Below are 19,095 nucleotides of genomic sequence, written 5' to 3' on the forward strand. Positions count from 1 at the left end.
TAGGTTACTTATGGATTGTACTCCTGGATTGTATTTATTGGTATCAAAGTAAAGGGGTATGAACACTTTGGCATGCCACACTTACAAGTTTTTTATTTGGAAAAAGAAAAAAGAAAACCAGTATTACAATAAACATTTTGATAGGTGCTTCCCTTTGCTTATGGTAAAGTATAACTGCTGTCCAGTCAGTGTATTTGAATAACACATTTAACTTGAGCAAATCAAACTAAGTAGTACAAGTTTATTTTCAAACGTATACCTAACCCAATGCATTGTAATTCATATTTTGAGTTATTGTTTGCAAATAAGCAATCATATAGAGGGTTGATGAACAAACAATTAGAAATGGATTATGTTTAGGGATTATTTTGGGTAGAAAATGATGAATTGTGTACAGCACATAGAGAAATGTAATGTAATCACCAGCCAATTAATCTTTATTTGTAGAAATTAAAATCATAACCCAGGCTTTAGTTGTCTTTTAACTGTTTGGACAAAGTTAAAGAGAGAATAAGTAACCGTTTTTTTCTTTATTTAGAGATAATCGGTATTGTAGTCCCACAAACAGTTATTCCTTCTCAGTGACGTAAAGAAGATGGATGTGCAGTTATAAAGGCCTCTCTCCATGGTGCTGAAATGGTCTAGCCTCTGTCCAAGGTCCTTGTCTTTGTGTGCACCAAAAGCAGTGGGCAGTGAGTGACAAAGACAAAAAGTGAACTGTGGAAAATGTTTAGATTGTCGAGGCTTTTCTGTGCAAGTTTGATGAGGCGAGCAAAATAGCAGATTAAGATCACAATGTAATTCATCTGTGTGGACAGAATTGTGTGTGCTTGTTGTTTTCTTTGTTTCTCTCATTTTTCACTGCTCTTCGGGCAGTCTTGTCGAGGTTGTACTTAAGAGAAACTCCAATGGATTAGAGGGATTCAATGCATTTAGTATTGCTAGTGTTTGGCTCTCTTATGTAAAGAATACATACGTCATTAATGAAACACCGTGAACAGTAAACGTGGCTTTTTGTTCTTGGCTTGATCATTTGACGGTTTGCAACCTATTAAAGTGGCACCTTGTGTGTCTGTGTCTGTGTCTGTGGGCACTTGATGCTAAGCCTGATTGAACACCAGCTTCAGCCATCCAACCATTTTTTTTATATACAGTTTATCACAGGGCAAACACCAAGAGACAAACATCCACACTAAAATATGCACACCGATGAGCAATTTAGGGTAATTAATTAACTGTGCATGCAAGTCTTCGGTCTGTGGGAGGAAACCAGAGAATACCCACACAGAATAAGCAATCTTGAAAAACATTGGTATAAAACCTGTGACATTCTTGCAAGAGAAGGTGAGAGAATTCAGTTTTTTTTAATTCAATCGTATTTCTATAGCACCAAATCCAACACATTTTATTTAATTTCAAGGCACTTTTACAGAGAAAATCACAACAATTCCACATCAGCAAGCATGAGCGATGGTGTAAAGTAAAAACTCCCTTTTTAACTGGAAGAAATCAGCGGAACCAGACTCAGAGGTGAAGACTTTTTGCAGAACCAGACTCCGGTTGAGGTTAGGAGGTACAAGGAGAGAACTAGATAGGACAGTGACAGAGAACTACAAGCAAACAGACATAAATCCACTGGCTGCAGATGTGATGGGGGGCAGGGGGCTCAGACCACCAACGTCCAGTTCTACTGTCAGTGATCCAGACCACAAGAAAGAGAACGTTAGAGGGCAATGAGAAAGGAAAGACGCTTGGTGCAGTAAAGCTCTTCCAGCACTCATAACCTATCACGGTTTAACTAGAAAATGGTCCAAAGTGGTCTGGACCAGCCCTAACTGTAAGCTTGATTAAATAGAAAAGTCGTAAGCCTATGTTAAATGTTAAAAGCGACTGAAACTGGGAGCTGGTTCCACATGAGAGGAGCCTGAGAGCTGAAAACACAACTCCACCTTGATGGCTAATGTCGCCATGGGGACACCAAATTAGATTTTCATTAAAGAAATCAATAGGTGAAGGCATAGTTATGGTTTATGGGAGCGCGCGCGCGCACTCAGGCACGCGCACTCCCATACGGGACGTGAAGTTGGAGTGGAGCCACCCGCAGAGGGAGAGCAGCGGCTCACAGCCGCCACACCACGGACCCTCCTCAAGACAGCCTCACAGGTCCCTCCACACCAGCTCTATAACCGGCGGAGGCCATGGCCGACAGCGAGGACGTCTTCCTTAGGGCCAAACATCGGACATTCAGAGGACTCACTGAAGGTAACTCGACTCCCCGTTAGCCGCGTTAGCTTCGCCGGCTAACTCGCAGTGCTAACTCGGCTGTTACACAAGTTGTTGGCGGCTGCGGTGAATTAATGATCCGACTGAGATAAAGCTGTGTCCTCACAGGTGCTCTGCAGGTTTTTGTTTCGTTTAAGAGGTCGGTGCTGTCCGCTGTGGCCAAACACGGGGGCTAGCTTGCTAGCTTGTGTTTATATTGTAGTGATCGTGGTGTATTTCTGTCACGCGTGTGTCTCTACACAACTTGTTATGGACTTGTAGTGGGAGTGCACCGGGGCAGTGATCTCTGGCAAAACCTGTGCATTCATCACAACTTGAGGATCGGGTAGAAACTTCTGTGTTTCAACATGACTCAGATTTCTAGAGGACACTAGATGTGAATGTTTCAGTCCTGCAGGCATGATATTCAGAGGTTCCCTCCGTGTTGTCTGCCCTTTTAAGTCTGTTGAGTTTGTTAGCACCTCCTGCTGGAAACCACTTAACCACTTTCATTGAAGCCAAAGGAAATGAAATATTTACTCTTCCTCAGCACTTTAATCTAAAAAAAAAAAGATGATTGTTTTCTGAGAGTGCCACCTGAGAAATCTGAACAAATGTGAGTAATGTAATGTTGCAGCAGACAGTTTCTTCCTATCTCCTGTCTTGATTATTTTTCTATGGAAAAGTCATACATCAGTCTCCTGTGAGAAATATTGTTCAACGAAAAAACTGCCAGGGGTTGATGTGAGTGCTGCACAACACACATTGTCTCAGAATTTAGGGAAATGACAAATGATATGGCTTAAACAAACACCTGGCGCATGCATGCACATCGACGTGACATATGGAAATGAATGCACACTCTGGTGTGCCAGTGTGATTTGCATACATCCCTTTTGCAGGACAAAGCACTGCTCGCTGACGTGAAGAAATCGGTATGAAAATCGGTTTCCAGGTTGTTCTTTCCAGGTGCAGGAGTCTAAGATATGTCTGTGAAAGTTTCTTATCTGTTTTAATAAAGTCAACTTTAAGAAGTCGGTGTTGGTGTTCAGTCAGAGGCTGCTGCGATGAAACTGGGCTTAAGCCACAGCAGGAAAACATAACTTTTAACTGCGCTGATCTCGCCAGCCGGCTTGATTTTAAATTCATCAACAGTTCTCACTGTTTGCCGCAAAAATCATGAGCAGTCCTCCAGTGAGTACTCATAAGTTAAGATCAAGGCCAGGCTAGTTTGGACTGAAGGCATTCTGGAGTAATTTGGTTAAGGAGATGATGGCGATAATCATAAAAGTAGAATGTGTTTTCCCTCATCATCTCATAAATGTCAATTACACCGAGGGGATCATTGTCAAGCTTTTACTCATCTTGTTCCCAGGAGCGAGACTCCCTTTGTCACTCTTTCTTTTCCCTATCTTTGCTCAAGTTTCTCTGGAGGACAGAATTAACATAAACTCATTTGGGAGAGAGATACATGGAGAGCATGTTAAACATGGAGGATGCTGAACAGCCAGCAGCCCCTGCTGAGTGTGAGTGAGTAGGGATTTGTGCAGAATGCAGATGTGGACTCTCCACAGTGACAGACAGCCGTTCAGAACCACAGTGGTCCTGCTTCCTCTCCTCCTGGACGAACTCGGATCGCTGTTGTTTACTCCTTCTCTTAGCATTCGCCCATTGTCAAGGCCACACCGAGAGTCCGTTTCCATATCTCTTGTGTCTTTCATGTCATAGCTTGTCACTGCCATCAGGCAGTGCTTCACACTGAAAGGCGTGCATTGTTTGCTTTGTTAATTAATATTTGACAGTGATTAGATTGCTGCGGTCAGTTGTGTAATATGAGGGTTACGTAAAACACTTTTTATTTGCCATTCATTAGCCACCATGTAGCTCTTTGTTAATTATTCAGCACTGGTTGCTCATACAAAAGACATGTACGTCATGTCGCAATTAAATTTCGTCCAATCCGCTCATTGACACAAGGCCTTACGCCAGTGAATAACTGAGGCTGTGGTGATACAGGATCTGCAAAGCTTCTATACCACGGTTTCTATTATTTTGTGAAAACATGTAAGCTAGGGGTCTCGCACTCAAATGGGGGCAACTGCTGGCAAAGTCATCTAATTGGAGATTCATTTATATCTGCATCTGTAGAATCAAAAAATGCACATTTCATTTCTGAAAATGTGTTTTTTTATTTCAAATACTGTACTCTAAAGTAAAACTGCATTCTCACCTCTTTCTTAAATATCCCCATTGTAGCTATTTGATGTAACAACTTGTAAATAAATGGTTACTCTGTACTTAGATCTTAATATACTTTTTAGATTTAGCTGTAGGATTTAACATACTCACTGACATTCCTTTTATGATTCGAAGTCGCGCTCCAGGGAGCTGATGGGGAGGGTCAAGGGTCTTTCTGAGGCACCCACAGTGGTGAACTCCAGTTCTTCTCTAACCTCTAGGCCACCACTGCCTCCAGACTAGTGGAAGTGGCTCCCATGAAATGCGCTCAATCCATCCAGTGGGAGCAGTTTTTGGGTTCACTGTCTTGCTCAAGGACATTTCTACATGTGGATAGGAGGAGAACCTGAAACCTTACGACTGAGAGACGACAACTATACAACAGAGCCACAGCAGCAGTCTTGCAGCTGAGCACTCTTCCTAATTGTTCTTTGGGGATAAATGAAGTTCTTAGGAGTGGAAGTCAAGCCAAATGGGCAAACAAACAAACAATCAATGACTGAGTCAGACATTCTAAACTATGGAGAAAATCTTGACTCCATATCAGAACATTCTTTGACCAGGAACATGGTTGCAGCATGAATCGTATCTGGCGTCATGATCAGCCAAGCCTTCAGTGCGTGTGTTAAACCCTGTACAACAACAGGTGAATGGGGATAAATCCAACCATTCGATTTTGCTGGATTACTTAAAATGTATGTAAATTGTTTCACTGCTTTATGTGCGTTCATGCTCCAGATGCAGAGCGAGAGTGGACCGGCCCGTTCTGCTTCATCCAGGCAGCGGACCCTCAGCTGGGACTGATGAAGGCCTGGAGGGAGGGCGACTGTGACGGCGGCGGGGACGAATGGGCGGAGGAAGTGGAACTGACCAAGCAGGCGGTGGAGGCGATGAACCAGCTCCGACCCAGACCGAGGTTCATGGTGCTGTGTGGTGACCTCGTCCATGCCATGCCAGGTACGGACCCGGCACAGGAAGTCAGCATGCTCGGTTTGAAATACCTTTAGAAAATGTTGCCGTGTCAAAAAGTGAAAAACCACAGTATCACAATCATAGTCTATCAACAGGTGTTTATGGGAACCACCAAGAGTGATTCCTGCAGTTGGTGTTTCATGAAACGTGTGGTGATGAGCTTTTTCTTAGTGTTTTGATACTTTTAATGAGCAAGCAGTGCTCGGTGATTTGGGATTCTCCTAAAAAATAGTAAACACCAAGTCGTTGCAAGTGAAAACAAAGTATCGCAGCGAGCGGCGTTTCCCAGCAGAGACCATCTTGCTGCCAGTAAAAATAAGAATCAACCAGTGACAGTGCCAAGTGTTCGGTGGCGTTTTAAGGACTCAATGTCAACTCACAGACACCAATCACATGTGGTTTCCTCAGCGATTTTCAGTTGGATTGAAAAATACTACAGAGGCCTTGAAAGTGTTGTCTGGTGGCATCTGGTACCTCACGCAGGCTGGAAAAGCTGCACTGTTTTTCAATTGTGCGACTTGGCTTTCCCAAATGACTGATAACAGCAAAGTGTTCGGGAACACAAGCTGTGAGTTTGCCTACTGTTTTACCATTTCACTCCAGTCAACTTGTTTGCACCTCATTGGTATTGAATAGTTTGGACTCGTTTATTCCCTTTGTGATACTCAGTGGAGATTGGTTTTGCACCTAGTTTTATCCACCTAACTTCTGTTTCACACTGTCTAAATAAACTGTTTGATTGTGGTGCTTCTTTTTTTTTTTTTGTAACGGGGGCATCAAGCAGCGAGGTCATGATTAGCAGTGTGATTGGACTGGAACCATCCTGAAACATTTATGAGACCGAGTCACAAAAGTTTATACCTTAGCTCAGGTCTTTTTAGTATATGTTTGAAAGTCAAAATCTGCCCTTTCCAGTTGAAATCCTACTAGTACCATTTTTTTTTTTTATTATTCTAGTTATCATTTCAGTTTGCTTCACACTATTTGTCCAGCAGTGGCAATAAAAGGTTCTATGTTGTTAAAACCGCTCGCCTTAATGCTGTACAAGTACGAAAATGGTCACGCCATGAAAAAATGCGCATAAATCGTGCGTGTGAAGAGCCGCACAGATTTGTTTTACCTTAAAGACAAAGACACTCTCCTTCCTGGGCCACCATCAAACACCAAACTGCCCTCCTGTTGCAGAGGATTTAAAGTACAAGATTGAGGAACAAGTCAGCCAAGAAGCAAGCAAATGTTAAGCAATGTCATTTAGGTTATATGAAATCATCCATTCATCTTCTAAACTGCGTCACCCAGTTCAGGTGTATTGGAGCCAGTGTCACATAAAAACAGTGGCAAAGTGTGACAGACTAACCATGTGTTATACATTTAGTCTTCATCATACATTTTACAAGGGACGAAATTATTAATATTGATTGGTAAATTATTGTACTCTTTGCAGTGCTGCAGCACAATGAAAGTACTTTGGGTTTACCGTCTTTGTTGCGAAATATAGCTGCTTTTCTGTGCATTTCACCTACCAAGACACTCGATATCCTCCTGTAGGCTTAAATGTCATTCAGCGTAAAATGATTGCGGGATTATTTCTCACTATCGCCATATCTGAGATATATATCAGGTATTTGTTCTGATGTTTGAGTCTCACTTCACCTCATGATGTGTGGAGGTCAGACTTATCATCAGTGATCTTTCCTGTCATGTCCACTGGTGGCTTCTGTTGTCAATCCACTGAGCTCGAGCTGACGCTGATCAGGCAGGAAAGCGCTTGTTAAAGAAGCTTTTATGTCAAGGTCAGAAATATTTCTCATAAACGTAAAATGGTCTAAAAATGCTTTCTTACTGAAACCATAAAGAGTCCCACAGTTGTCCCTCTGGCGTACAGGATTGCAAACAGGCTTGAGATGTCATCTCTGCCTCATTGTGAGATACGGCTGTCATTTTGGCGCCTCGGGCCGAATTGATTATTTCTGACCACAGTGCACCAGGTGGGAGAGGGTTGCGGCTAACGGCAAAATCAATGCAAGTATACATGTCTGGTAGTGTTAAATGGCCTTTGTCAAAAGATGTAATCCAACCAAAAAGGGCACCTTTAATGATTTATTTATTTATTTATTTATTTTTGTTGACGTAAACATTTCGAAAGGTTGATGTCAGCTGTGAAGAATTTATATAAACACCGCTGCTGCAGGTTGTTGGCACAAGCAGAGCAAATATGACATTCATCGGTCTTTAAGGAGAATGTGTAAAATATATATATATATATATATATATATATATATATTTATTCTCCGCAGTGAAATGCTCTTTAATTAATGCATTCTCTGAAGAACATCAACATTGAGATAGTCCAGAAGCAAAATATTCCTCACTGAGGTGAGTTTGAACATTGGCTTTCTCTTATTTCCCAGCCAGTCTGTAAACAACATGTTCCCAAATGACGGCGTCTGATATTTATCTTTAAAAAACAAAGTGCTTCTGGCTATTCTCAGACTCCGATGATGATGATTTCAGCCATTGATCACAAAAGACAGACTTAAAATTCATGCCCAATTCCCCCCAAAAATATATATCGATATGACGTAGCCACCGGTGTATTTTTGGTGCAACAAACTCATCAGCTGGGAGCACAAAAAAAGTTAGTTGCCTCCCCTTTTCATGAAGTTTACTGTGTAAACAGCAGACCCCCTGTGACAACATGCAATATTTATCTATAAAAAGCACCTGGTTGCCTTCGAGGTATTTGCAGGAAGGCAAAGTTTTGCTTTTCTGAAATGACGAAATAGTGCTGGAGAAGACTACCAGTTTCACGTGGAAAATGAAATCCGTCTTCTTGTCCTTCATTTGGTTTTTGAGTAACACCCACCAGTAGGATTTGTTGGGTTTTTGCCATCAATCTCATTCTGGGAGATGCATGTTAAATCTGTGGTAACCAGGACAGCAGCTTTGCTTCTTTTTGCCACAGTGGCAGCTGGTTTCCTCTCGTGTGCCAAACGCGTCCACTGTTAAGCCAGCAAAAAAGATTTTTTTTTAGGTTAGGACCAGGTTAGAAAATTGCTGGCTGCTTCCAGAAATGGTCTGTCGAGTATACAAAATAATCACTTTGCTGCTCATTTCCCACCTTGTTTGGAACTGACACTCTGTGTTTTGTTCAATTTTCGCTCTCATCTGTTTGTTTCAGCGGTGACAGAGATGTTGTGATTAATACTACATAGCCTGGAATAGACCAAGTCATGCTATTCATAAAGCAAAACACGGTTTTGAGCTGTAAACGGTGCATTTTCTAGCAGCGGATTTTGACTGTGTGCATCATTGAGCGTTCATGGCAAGTGGACATTTTTTATTGACGTAAGAATGATGAAGTGAAATGAGTGGCGTGTGTGCGTGTGCGTGCGTTGCCACGACCCAATGGCGAGGTAGTGTGGAGCAAAAAGAGCCGCGAGCCGTCCAACTGACTCAGACCACCTTTGCATGACAATTAGGGGACTAGCATGAGGCTCCTGCTTGGCCTGGAGGAATGGGCACAGGAAGAGGGGGGGGAGTTAGCAGGCGAACCTCACTGTCTTCTCCATCTCTGCACATGATCTGTCTCGTAGCACTTCCGCTATGTGTTGACACGTTTGGTCAGATTATGGTGAAAGTTTTCATGTCCCCGATTTGAAGAATTAAATAAAAATAGAATGTATGGTGCAGCGTGTCTTCTGTAAAATGTCCTTGGCTTTGAAAATTTATCTCAAGGCAAACGATTCCTATTCCCAGGTATGGCTTGGATTTATCACATAGCAACACTTGCTTTCATTTTTTTTTTTGGGGGGGGGGGGGGGGGGGGGTCATAATGACCACCAATTTTAACTGTACAACCGCAGTCACGAGCCCACCTGGAGCTGCCTCTCCCGATCATCTCAGTCTCGCCGTAGGCATCCAAGTATCCTTATCATCTCCATGACTGCACCATTTATACCAAAACACACCCACTCTTCACCACACGTTCTCTTCCCCCATGTCCCTCCAATCAGTTGCATTTAGAGGTTGGAGCTGGATCGATTTCACATGCATTGGGACAGTACACAGTGTAAGCGAAGGGTTTAAACACAAAGGCCTTGGGGACCTTTAAACATTGCGGCGTCTGCCCTTGTTACCGTCAGCGCTGGCAGAGCAGGTTGTGCGTGCCATCCTCATTACTCGCCACGTCCGTCACTTGCTTGGCAACCGGGCTGTGGCATCAATGGGGAGGAGGGAAGAGATATTATAGCCGGAGCTGCTCCTTCCGTCTCTCGGCTGACATTTCCCCTTAAACTGTTTATTTACAATACAGAATGAATGGGTGGCGGCCAGCGGAAGCTGGCTGTCAACCGGCATTGTCAACACTGCTGCCTGTCGGCGACAGGAAATTGGCAACTGTATTTTCTGTTCCCACGGATTTCACTCTCCATCTCTCCTCTTCATTGCGCTCACATTTTCTTTTTGCGTCCGTGTCTCCTGCTCCTGTCATCTGTCTGTTCTCTTCGGTAAACAGCTGAGGTCACATGCTTTGTTCCCTATTTTGACAACCTTCATTTGCAAGTCTGACACCGCCACGCAAACACACTAATTTATTTGCGCCTCTGATGAATCTATTTGAAGCACCGATGTGAATTAAATCTCGTGATGACAAATCAGAGCTTCTGTTTGTTTGCGCAATTGCTCTGGAAAAAAGCTCCATTGTTGGTGTCAAGTTTGTGCTTCACACTTAGGTTTTAAGATCGAGGAATTGTTGGCTATTTTACTTTCCTATCTTTTTAAAGACTTGATAAAGGAGTCATAATCAGGCGCTTTCATGTATGCAAGTTAGATAAAAACTCAATGGACTCAAATGTGCTCTATAGTTTCTCTTCACAGTTTCCATGAGGAATAACCACTCGCCCAAACTGAACAATGTTAAGTGTAATTAACACTGTGAAAAACGTCTCCCAGCAGTGTCTTCTCATCTAGACCTTTACTGATATAAAGGTCTGCGATACCGATTCCCCATTTCCTCCCCGATCCCAGCTTGAAACCACAAGAGACGCTTTCTCATCTCAAGGTCTTCCTTCAATCTTGTCTTGTTTCTCTCCCCATCTCTGCCTATCTGCTCCCTTATTTCCACTTTCTTGTGCCTTTCTCTCACTTGCTTTCAAAGCTGACAAATGAAGAGGATAAAGAGTATGGGTCGGGCGCAGAAGGAGGAGATGGGTTGGGGTGGGTGTGAGATGGAGAGCTGATTAGATTAGAGAAACATGCTGGACTTGACACTCTCCTAATGAGCACTACAAAGGATTCGAGCTGCGTCCCAAGGGTTTCATAAGAGATGATACAGCAGGGAGGAGTGTGTTAAGTATGTGTACGCATGAGTACAAAACTCACAAAGGTGAAGTAAAGGTTATCTTGGGACCTCCCTGTCCTCTCTGTTACAGTAGAAACCGCTTTAATTGCCATTGAAGAGTGATAACATGTGACTCAGTGGGATTCAGAAGCAGAGAAGAGGAGAGACTGTTGAGGAAAAATGTTTATTTTGTATGGGGTTTTTTGGGAGGTGGGGGGCATGGAAGGAAGTTTTGTGTGTGTTTACCAGATGGTTTATCCAGTCCATGTGGGCGGTAATAGGTTTCTTTGGGAGTTTGAGACAACTAGAAATGTAGACATGTTTCCCTGTTACCGATTCACAGAGGCCCAAGAGATGCACAGTTAAAATGTCCGGACGGAAAGATCCTCTTTCAACAAAGTCCTGTTGTATGTGTCTATGAACGGCTACAGACATAAGATGGGCTTGTGTGTCTTGCATGCTATATTCAGGAGAAGTTGGACCGGTTCCAAACAGGTCTGCTCAAAAACATGGCAATCTTCTGACAGCAAAAATAACTTGTCCTTTGTGTTTGACTGAATGAGATGAAAATGTCTGAAAAAGAACAGTCAAGGTTGTTGAAGGCAGCATGAATGCATCGTGACATGCAGTGGTTGCATGATGTAATCCTCTGTTTTGGTGTACCTGCTGTTCTCATAGGCTTTGTGGTCTGAATCTTTGGGCTTCCTTTAATGATCTTTTCACTTTTAGAGATGTGTTTGAGTCAGACTCTTACAGACTGCAAAAAAAAAAAGCGATAATCTAGTCTAGGAGTGTCCAACTTCATTCCTCTAAAGTCAGCGTCCTGCATGTTTTATGTGTCTCCCTGCTTCAGCATACCTTAAATTATTATGGGTGACTCTCATCTATAAAACTACCAAGTCCCAGCAAAATATAGACTGGGAGTCATGACACTCTGGAGGGCACCACTGTTGTTAATTGTCCACCTACTCGCACATGTGCAGAAGAGGTGTTCACTATGTCCGGGGTGCACATGCACAGTGTCAGCTCTTAGAAAGCTACCCCTTCTACACGGAGGGTTAGAGTTGGTGCATTTTTTGAAAGTTCTACTTTGGGGGCCATTTTCAAAAAGTTGCATTTTCGGCGACTCTGAGCACCGGTGTCGTGTAAACAGACATTCAAAACGCAAATGAAAGTTTTCCGTTTTCACCCTAAAACCTTGTCGTGCAAATGGAGCGCCAGTGCCAATGTCACCCTCAACACAAGCACTCCAGTATACAGCTGAGAGAACCACACTGCAGCATAAGGAGGATGTTGGTCAGTTCAGCTGAGATGTGGGCATGTTTCAGTGTGTCTGAAATGAGTTTCTGAACACTCATGTTCGGCCGATCGCAGGCAGTATGGAGATACATGTGTATGTGAAAGGTTGTGGGATACACTTAAACTTCACCCCTGGCTCAGAACTTGTCACAAACTGCCAGCTTCCGCTACATCAGCATTACCTGTCGTTGCATGCTGGAGTTAGTCACAAACACAGAGGTCTCCACAGGGTGAAAATGCAGTTGTTAAGGTGTAGAAAATGTATGTGACAGCAAGACCCCACGCACTGCGAGTCTCGACAGCCGGCTCTTTCAAGGAAATAGAGAGGAGTGCTTACAGTGTTGGACAGGCTCAACGAGAACCTGCCAAATACTCCTGTCAGGGTTTGAGAATCAGTGTTGCAATCTCATTAAAAGAACAAGGCCTTTCAGTCAGAGCCCCACAGAGAGCAAAGTGCTGCATTGTGTTATTTATTCGTGTGCACCCTGCTCTGTAGACAAATGATTTTTCCGAAAAAGAAGGATGTAGTGTAAGGATATGAAACGAAATGTTTTAAAAATCCTAAAAAGTCATTATCATTTCCTGTGAATTACAAATCCAGATTTTGACTGAAATTGATGAATGTGGAATGTATTTTGTTATTTCCAATTTTTACAATTCCATCCTTCCATCCATTGATCCATCTTCTATCTCTACCTCGCGGGGTTCTGGAGCCAATCCCAGCCTATTGTGGGTGAGGGCAGGAACAGGCCGCCATTCTGTCACAGGGCAAACACATATAGTCAAACAACCAGACACACTCACATTCACACCTAGGGGCAATTTAGTGGGAGTGCTAACCACTGCACCACCGTTCTATCCATGAGAATTTTGCAAGCAGTTACATAACTTAATGGGTGATTAAAAGAGCATTTTCGAGGGACAGGGCCTCTCAGAAGAAGTAGTACTCATCCATGATAAACAGCTTAAACAATTTGTGAAAAAGGTTCCTCCAAATAAAATTGCAAAAACTGTGAATATCCCATCATCTCATCAATGATGTATATGCAGAAATAATTGTGCTCAAAGGAGCAAATATTTGACGCTATTGAGTTGGGTCGTGCCTCAGGCACCTCTGCAATAATCAACAAAAACGGTTGAACTGACAACAGAGCTGCCCTGCAAGCTGCAACCTTCCATTCTGAGAATCTTGCAGTGGAATTTGTTGCCTACGCATGTACACTTGACACGTAGATGTAGATCATGCAGATCTGGAAATTTAAATCACCTTACCTTGTGTCTGAACACCTATAAACACCCGAGCTAGAACCTTTTAAATGTATGTCAATGATATCATAGTCTATTTGAGGACATTATGGCTGCTCCTGTTGCCCTCTGCAGGTCGAAAACCTGTGATTCTATTCCATGGAGCTACTTCTGTTCGGCTTCACCCTGTCTTTTTGCATTATGGATTCATCCACACAATCATTCTTTATTACTCCACGGTCAGACATCTTAATTTGAGGTTTGGTTGAGGATTGGTTTTGAGTTGTAAGGTGCAGATGGTTGATTCATGGTTATGCCATGTTAGCAGATGGCTGTGGTTGAGGGCAGGCAGCTGGTGGTTTGAGGAAGCAGAAGGCGTCGCAGCATCCCTGCCACTCTGTGTGGCTACCAGTGCTATTTATTCTCATTTATTTATCCACAGAAAATTAAGTGTGGCGAAAGGGTTCTTATTGAGGTGATAGTGTTCTTATTCACATTACTTGTTGTTATTTATCAGAACTCTTGTGCAATTTTTTTTAAAGCATCAGTGCTCATCTCCCTCTAGAGTTATCACTATGTCACTACTGCAGTGTTTGGTTCTACCTGCTGTGAGGATTTTTATTAGATCAAGTAGCCACAAGACTCCCACAGATTCACAGTTACTTATTGTGCGTGAACACTTGTTGCTTAGTGCCATCCCGGGAGTGGTGTTTGCTGTAAGTCTGGCATGTTTGAGAAAAGGGACTAGTCTGCACCACACTAGGGTTAGGCAGTCATATCGATGTTGGTGAATGACTGACTTTATTGCTAGAAGTTTGTTGGGCCAATAGTTTAAGCAAATGCACTTCCTCCGTTTTGCAACTCTGCAGCCCGTGAACCACAACTAGAGCTTGCATGTGCGCAAAGGAACCCCCCTCCTTTTTCACGACAGTCTGCTGCTTTTCACAATTTTCAAATTGCTTGATTTTGTTTTGTGCAACAAGTGTCCATCAGCGTAAAAGAGAGATCGTGAGCAGTAATGGTGACACTATACAATGAAGCAGATGGATGACATTTTCAGCATTTCCTTGCTTGTAGATTTTATAAATGTTTCTCCTCCAAAATAGCTTGAACACAACAATCTGTGTTTTTGAAGCTCACATTCCCTATTTGTGGGTGATCAATCCAACGCTTTGTGAATTCTACTTAACAATGATAGGGAGAGCCCACATCGAAGGATCGAAAAGCGACATCGTTCTGAGCGCTTGGCCGCCACAAGCCAGTTATCCATGTGGTAACGTTTCTGACACCTCCTGCTTGAAATCCAAGAAGTCAGAAGGATCATGAGGCCCTGCTTTTCACGGTCTGTATTCGTACTGTGCGCTGTGTTCATCCAGCAAAAAAGCCAGCTATACTAAAAACCGTGCACATTATCTGTTGCCCCAGAAATATGCAATATGGGAGGGAAGACAGTTGATACAGATCAATTATGCCTCATTGGGAAACGCCTTCAATAACTTGTTCACCCTTAGATGATGTCAAGCATAAAATGTGTTTTTCTGTTCTCCGTCACGAAGCAGCGCCACTGGAGCTGATGACAAGGTCAAGTGCCTTGCTAAGGGGCACATTGACTGTTACAAATGGTGTTTCTCATTCACATCTTCTTCACTTACCCTCAGAGTTGAACACTCACAGAGACTGACCTTATACAAATAAAAACTTGTGAATAAATGTCTGAAGTGGTACAAATCAATTTGTCTGTGACAGCAGGGTGAGCTCCGAGCTACAAGCTGCAATAATTGCTTCAGCATTTTAAATGTCAATGCTTGTGCCCCTCATTCACCATCCTAGTTTCTGTTAGTCAGGCTGCCTTTGTTTGTGATTTTGGCAACGGTCAATTGTTGTAATTGTGAAATAATGTGTCGGCACTGTTGTGGCTTCAGCTGTCATCATTTTCACAATTCAGCTTCAAGCTGTTGGTTCCACTGAGAATAACCAGATGTTTGATTGCTTCATGTAATTTTCTACACAAAACAATGTTCAGACGACTTGTCGTGTTACTAATAAATTATGCTTCCAAGCCTCGCGCGAAAGCATATTTTTCCATGATACTGAACTTTGCCAATTTCATGTTGACAAGATATCGTGCATTTTGATAAGGGCAAGGTTGGGGTTCAAATTTCATCACCCTAGAATTCCACTAAGGTCAATGGTGTGAAACTTATTCCAAGTGAAATATCTTGTTCACAATCTGCTGAAACAGCAAGCAGCATTTTGATTGCGGGAAAGCTGAAAACAATGTGGTTAGCATACCAGGCCACGAATAGGTGAAGTTGTTATTTGTGATGACAGCACACACACATGTGTACAGAGAACAATACATTATAAACATTAACAATGGCAAGTACACGGCTATTCGTATGGACAGACAATAAAGTTGAACTGCTATTATAGGTGACTCTCAACTAATAAAAGTACCAAGTCCCAGGAGAATATGGATTGGGAGTCATGACACTCTGGAGGACAGAGGACACCATTTTTGTTGTTGTCCGCATACTCGCGCATGTGCTCAAGAACTAATTACTACGACAGTGCTGCACATATGCTGTAGTGGTGCTTTCATAAAATTGTGTTATCATCTACATGATGTTGGAAGCATTTTCCCAAAAAAAACGGTTTTCCACAGAGATGGAGACAGTTTTTGCTTTTCCTCCCACCTTGGGAGCAATTTTCAAAATGATGCAAACGTTGTTGATGCAAAAATTTACCCCCAAAACTCAGCAAAAGTTTTCTGTTTTCACTTAAATGTAAATGGAACCTAAAGTTATTTCCAGGTTAATGATTGAATACTTTTTTTTTTTTAAACTTCTCTCAAAGAGCCACTGGTTAAAGAGTAATAATGTTTTCCTTTATTTATCACCAACGGACTTGAGCATTTCTGCTATTTGAACCCATTTTGGATTCATCATGTTTACATGCTGACTCGTAAGCAATTGCTGACAATTTGCAATCTGTTGACCTAAAAACAGTGGGTGTGCAAACTACCTAGAAGATGAGCAGCCTCAGTTCGCATAGCAGCATACCTCATCCAGATGAAAGTGTCATTTTCAGTAACTTCAGTTATTTATGCCAAACTTTATTTACAGAGTTGCAGGCAGTTTTACTGACTGACATTTACTGGACATGAGAATGGAATCATTGTTCCTCCGTTATGACCTGTTGTGGAAGAGGGCGAGAATATGCTCTCATTTGAATCAAGCATGTTGCAAAAGGAAGAAACGCATGGACTTGTGAATATGAAAGAGGAAACACTGTGTGCAATTAATTGCAATTTAAACAAACAAAAAAAAATTCATTATTCCACTCACAGCCCTGGTTTTAAACCTTTTCTCCCTCAGTCATGCACAAGCTGTTCTGTCGGAAAAGGCTCTTATGTAATGAGCAGTATCTAAACATCCAAGGAAACGTTTGCAGCAGAAGTAGGCCAGTAAAATAATTACTCAGATGAATAAAAGGAGGATGAAATGGGGGAGAAGAGAAAGAAGACGGGATAACTTAAAAGCAAGGGATGATAGGTTTGTTTGATATAAATTCTAAATTATAAATAGATGTGAGTCTCACCCTTTACCCACACTGGAATTGAATTCATTAATCTCAAAGCATTACCCTCATTCTTACACATTTCTCTCCTGCCTCTGAACTTCAGGCTTAATATAACACTCTGACAGAGTTTAATGTAGACTTGAGCACATTTTAAAGACTTTGTAAAACAAATAGCCTTGTCTTGATCCACTGAATCGTGCAGTTGTGGCTTCCATGGTTTCTTTTGCCACGTAAAGCCGGAGGATCCAACCAGAACGCCGCTCATCATGTCCGTAACCATGGTGATGTTAAGTCAGTCTGTACAGGGCATTGATCATTGAGCTGTCATCATCATCCGAATAATCCCCCTTCCCCGAGACCTGTAGTACCATCACATCCTCCGGCTAACATTGTCTGTTTCTCTGTTTGGCTCAGCATTATTACCCCCCCCCCCATGTAAAATATTATCAAGTTTGTTGTTTTATCCAATATTGAGATTCACAACCACCAATATACTATTTAAAATGGCTTTGAACTGTTACTTTATGTTAATCAGCTCCTCAATTTCCCCTCCAGACACACCGTTCAGGGAAGGTCAGGAGCGAGACCTGAAGGCGGCCCTGAAGGGGACGGATCCCTCCATCCCGCTGGTGTTTGTCAGTGGGAATCATGACCTCGGCAACACCCCGACCCCCGGCACCGTGGAGCAATACTGCTGCGCATGGGGAGATGACTATTTCAGCTTCTGGGTAAGCAAGACACTGAGTGCATCTCGAAGTAGCTTCCTCTATCATCCAGATTTCATTCATTGGTCATTTTAAAAGAATTGTCCTTGATTTGACACAAATTGTTATGCAGACTCCAGAGCGAGCTGTATATGTCAGTGATCACTGCATCTGGTCTAAAAGCTGAACCGTGTCACTTCATTAGAAAGATATTTGTCTAATTCAATGGGCTGCTAGAGGAGCATTAGCCCTGTCATTAAATCACCGTCTGATTCTGTGGTTTCAATTTGGCTTCAGCTTCTTTTCTCTATCCATCCATCTTCAATACCCGGTTTATCTGACGTAGAGTCGTGAGGCCAACAGCCAATCCCAACTGACAAAGAACAAGAGGCAGAGTACACTCTGTACAGGCTACGGTCCATCCCACGGCCGCAGATTAAAATGATAAGCGCGTTATACTCAGAAGGGTCATACACTGCTGCATTCATGTACGATATATAAGTTGTCAAAGTTGTTCATGCTTCATTTATGTGAATACATTATTACACATTGACAGTAGCTGGAACTGTATTGGAGTAATGAACAACAGGCTGGAACCAAGTTCTCACTGTTTTCTATGTGAAACGCTCTTCCTTTCCCAGGTGGGTGGAGTGCTCTGCCTGGTTCTGAACTCCCAGCTGTTTTATGATGCCTCGGCTTGCCCTCAGCTGAAGGAGACTCAGGAGACCTGGCTGGAGGCACAGCTGAGCAGAGCCTCCTCCTCAACGGTACAGTGGCATGACTTCTTCCCTTGCTATGTTGGGACTTAGGGACTTGATACTTACTGCTATCTGGAGGATTGGGATGCGCATTAACCTCACACTCATCCGACTGTCTCTGTCTCAGGAACCCAAACCCAAACATATCCTGGTGTTCCAGCACATTCCTCTGTATCTCAAGAGCCCCGATGAAGAGGACAACTACTTTAACCTGCAAAAGACAGTCAGAGAACGCCTGCTGGACAGGTTCAAGAAGGCAGGTAGGACGTCAGGGAGACACTAATTATCGGCTTCTCATAGACGGGCAACTTTTAAAGGAGACATATCATGCTTTTAAATCCTTCCTTTTTACATATAAATCATACAGTTGTGGTCTATACAACGCGAAACTGCAATGCTTGGGTCTGAATTCCTCATTATTAGAGCTCCACAGGCCCCTTTTCAACCCCTTTTCTGATGCGCTTCTGAGAGCAACTCGTTTTGGTGCGGTCTCTTCAAATGCAAATGAGACACTTCATACCCCGCCTCCTCTCCAGGTTGCAGAGGTGACACTCGGTTCAACTTCACCCTGTTCGGCCATCTTTGTAGTTTGATAGAACAGATACAATTATCTAGCGGCGCAGAAACTTTATATTCACACATTATTTACAAAATGTCAACAACGGAAGATTTGTCCATCCAGCCATACATGTTG

The 19,095-nt window shown here is 42.7% G+C and overlaps 1 protein-coding gene across 2 annotated transcripts in view; it reads left to right on the forward strand.

The window, feature by feature from the left end:
* Positions 1–1,718: 1,718 nt before the first annotated feature.
* The window catches only part of cpped1 (calcineurin-like phosphoesterase domain containing 1), a 37,878-nt gene continuing 20,501 nt past the window's right edge, over positions 1,719–19,095 (forward strand). Inside the window, exons 1-5 of one of the 2 annotated variants that reach the window (XM_080481277.1) lie at positions 1,719–2,262; positions 5,239–5,457; positions 17,495–17,667; positions 18,285–18,410; positions 18,529–18,661. In XM_080481277.1, coding sequence (XP_080337403.1) covers positions 2,199–2,262; positions 5,239–5,457; positions 17,495–17,667; positions 18,285–18,410; positions 18,529–18,661 — 715 coding nt within the window. In that variant the 5' untranslated portion in view covers positions 1,719–2,198. The remainder of the gene's footprint in view (positions 2,263–5,238; positions 5,458–17,494; positions 17,668–18,284; positions 18,411–18,528; positions 18,662–19,095) is intronic. The other variant, XM_080481276.1, reaches the window with a different exon arrangement.

Source organism: Lipophrys pholis (assembly GCF_963383615.2).
Source record: "Lipophrys pholis genome assembly, chromosome: 1".
Classification (NCBI taxonomy): Eukaryota; Metazoa; Chordata; class Actinopteri; order Blenniiformes; family Blenniidae; genus Lipophrys; species Lipophrys pholis.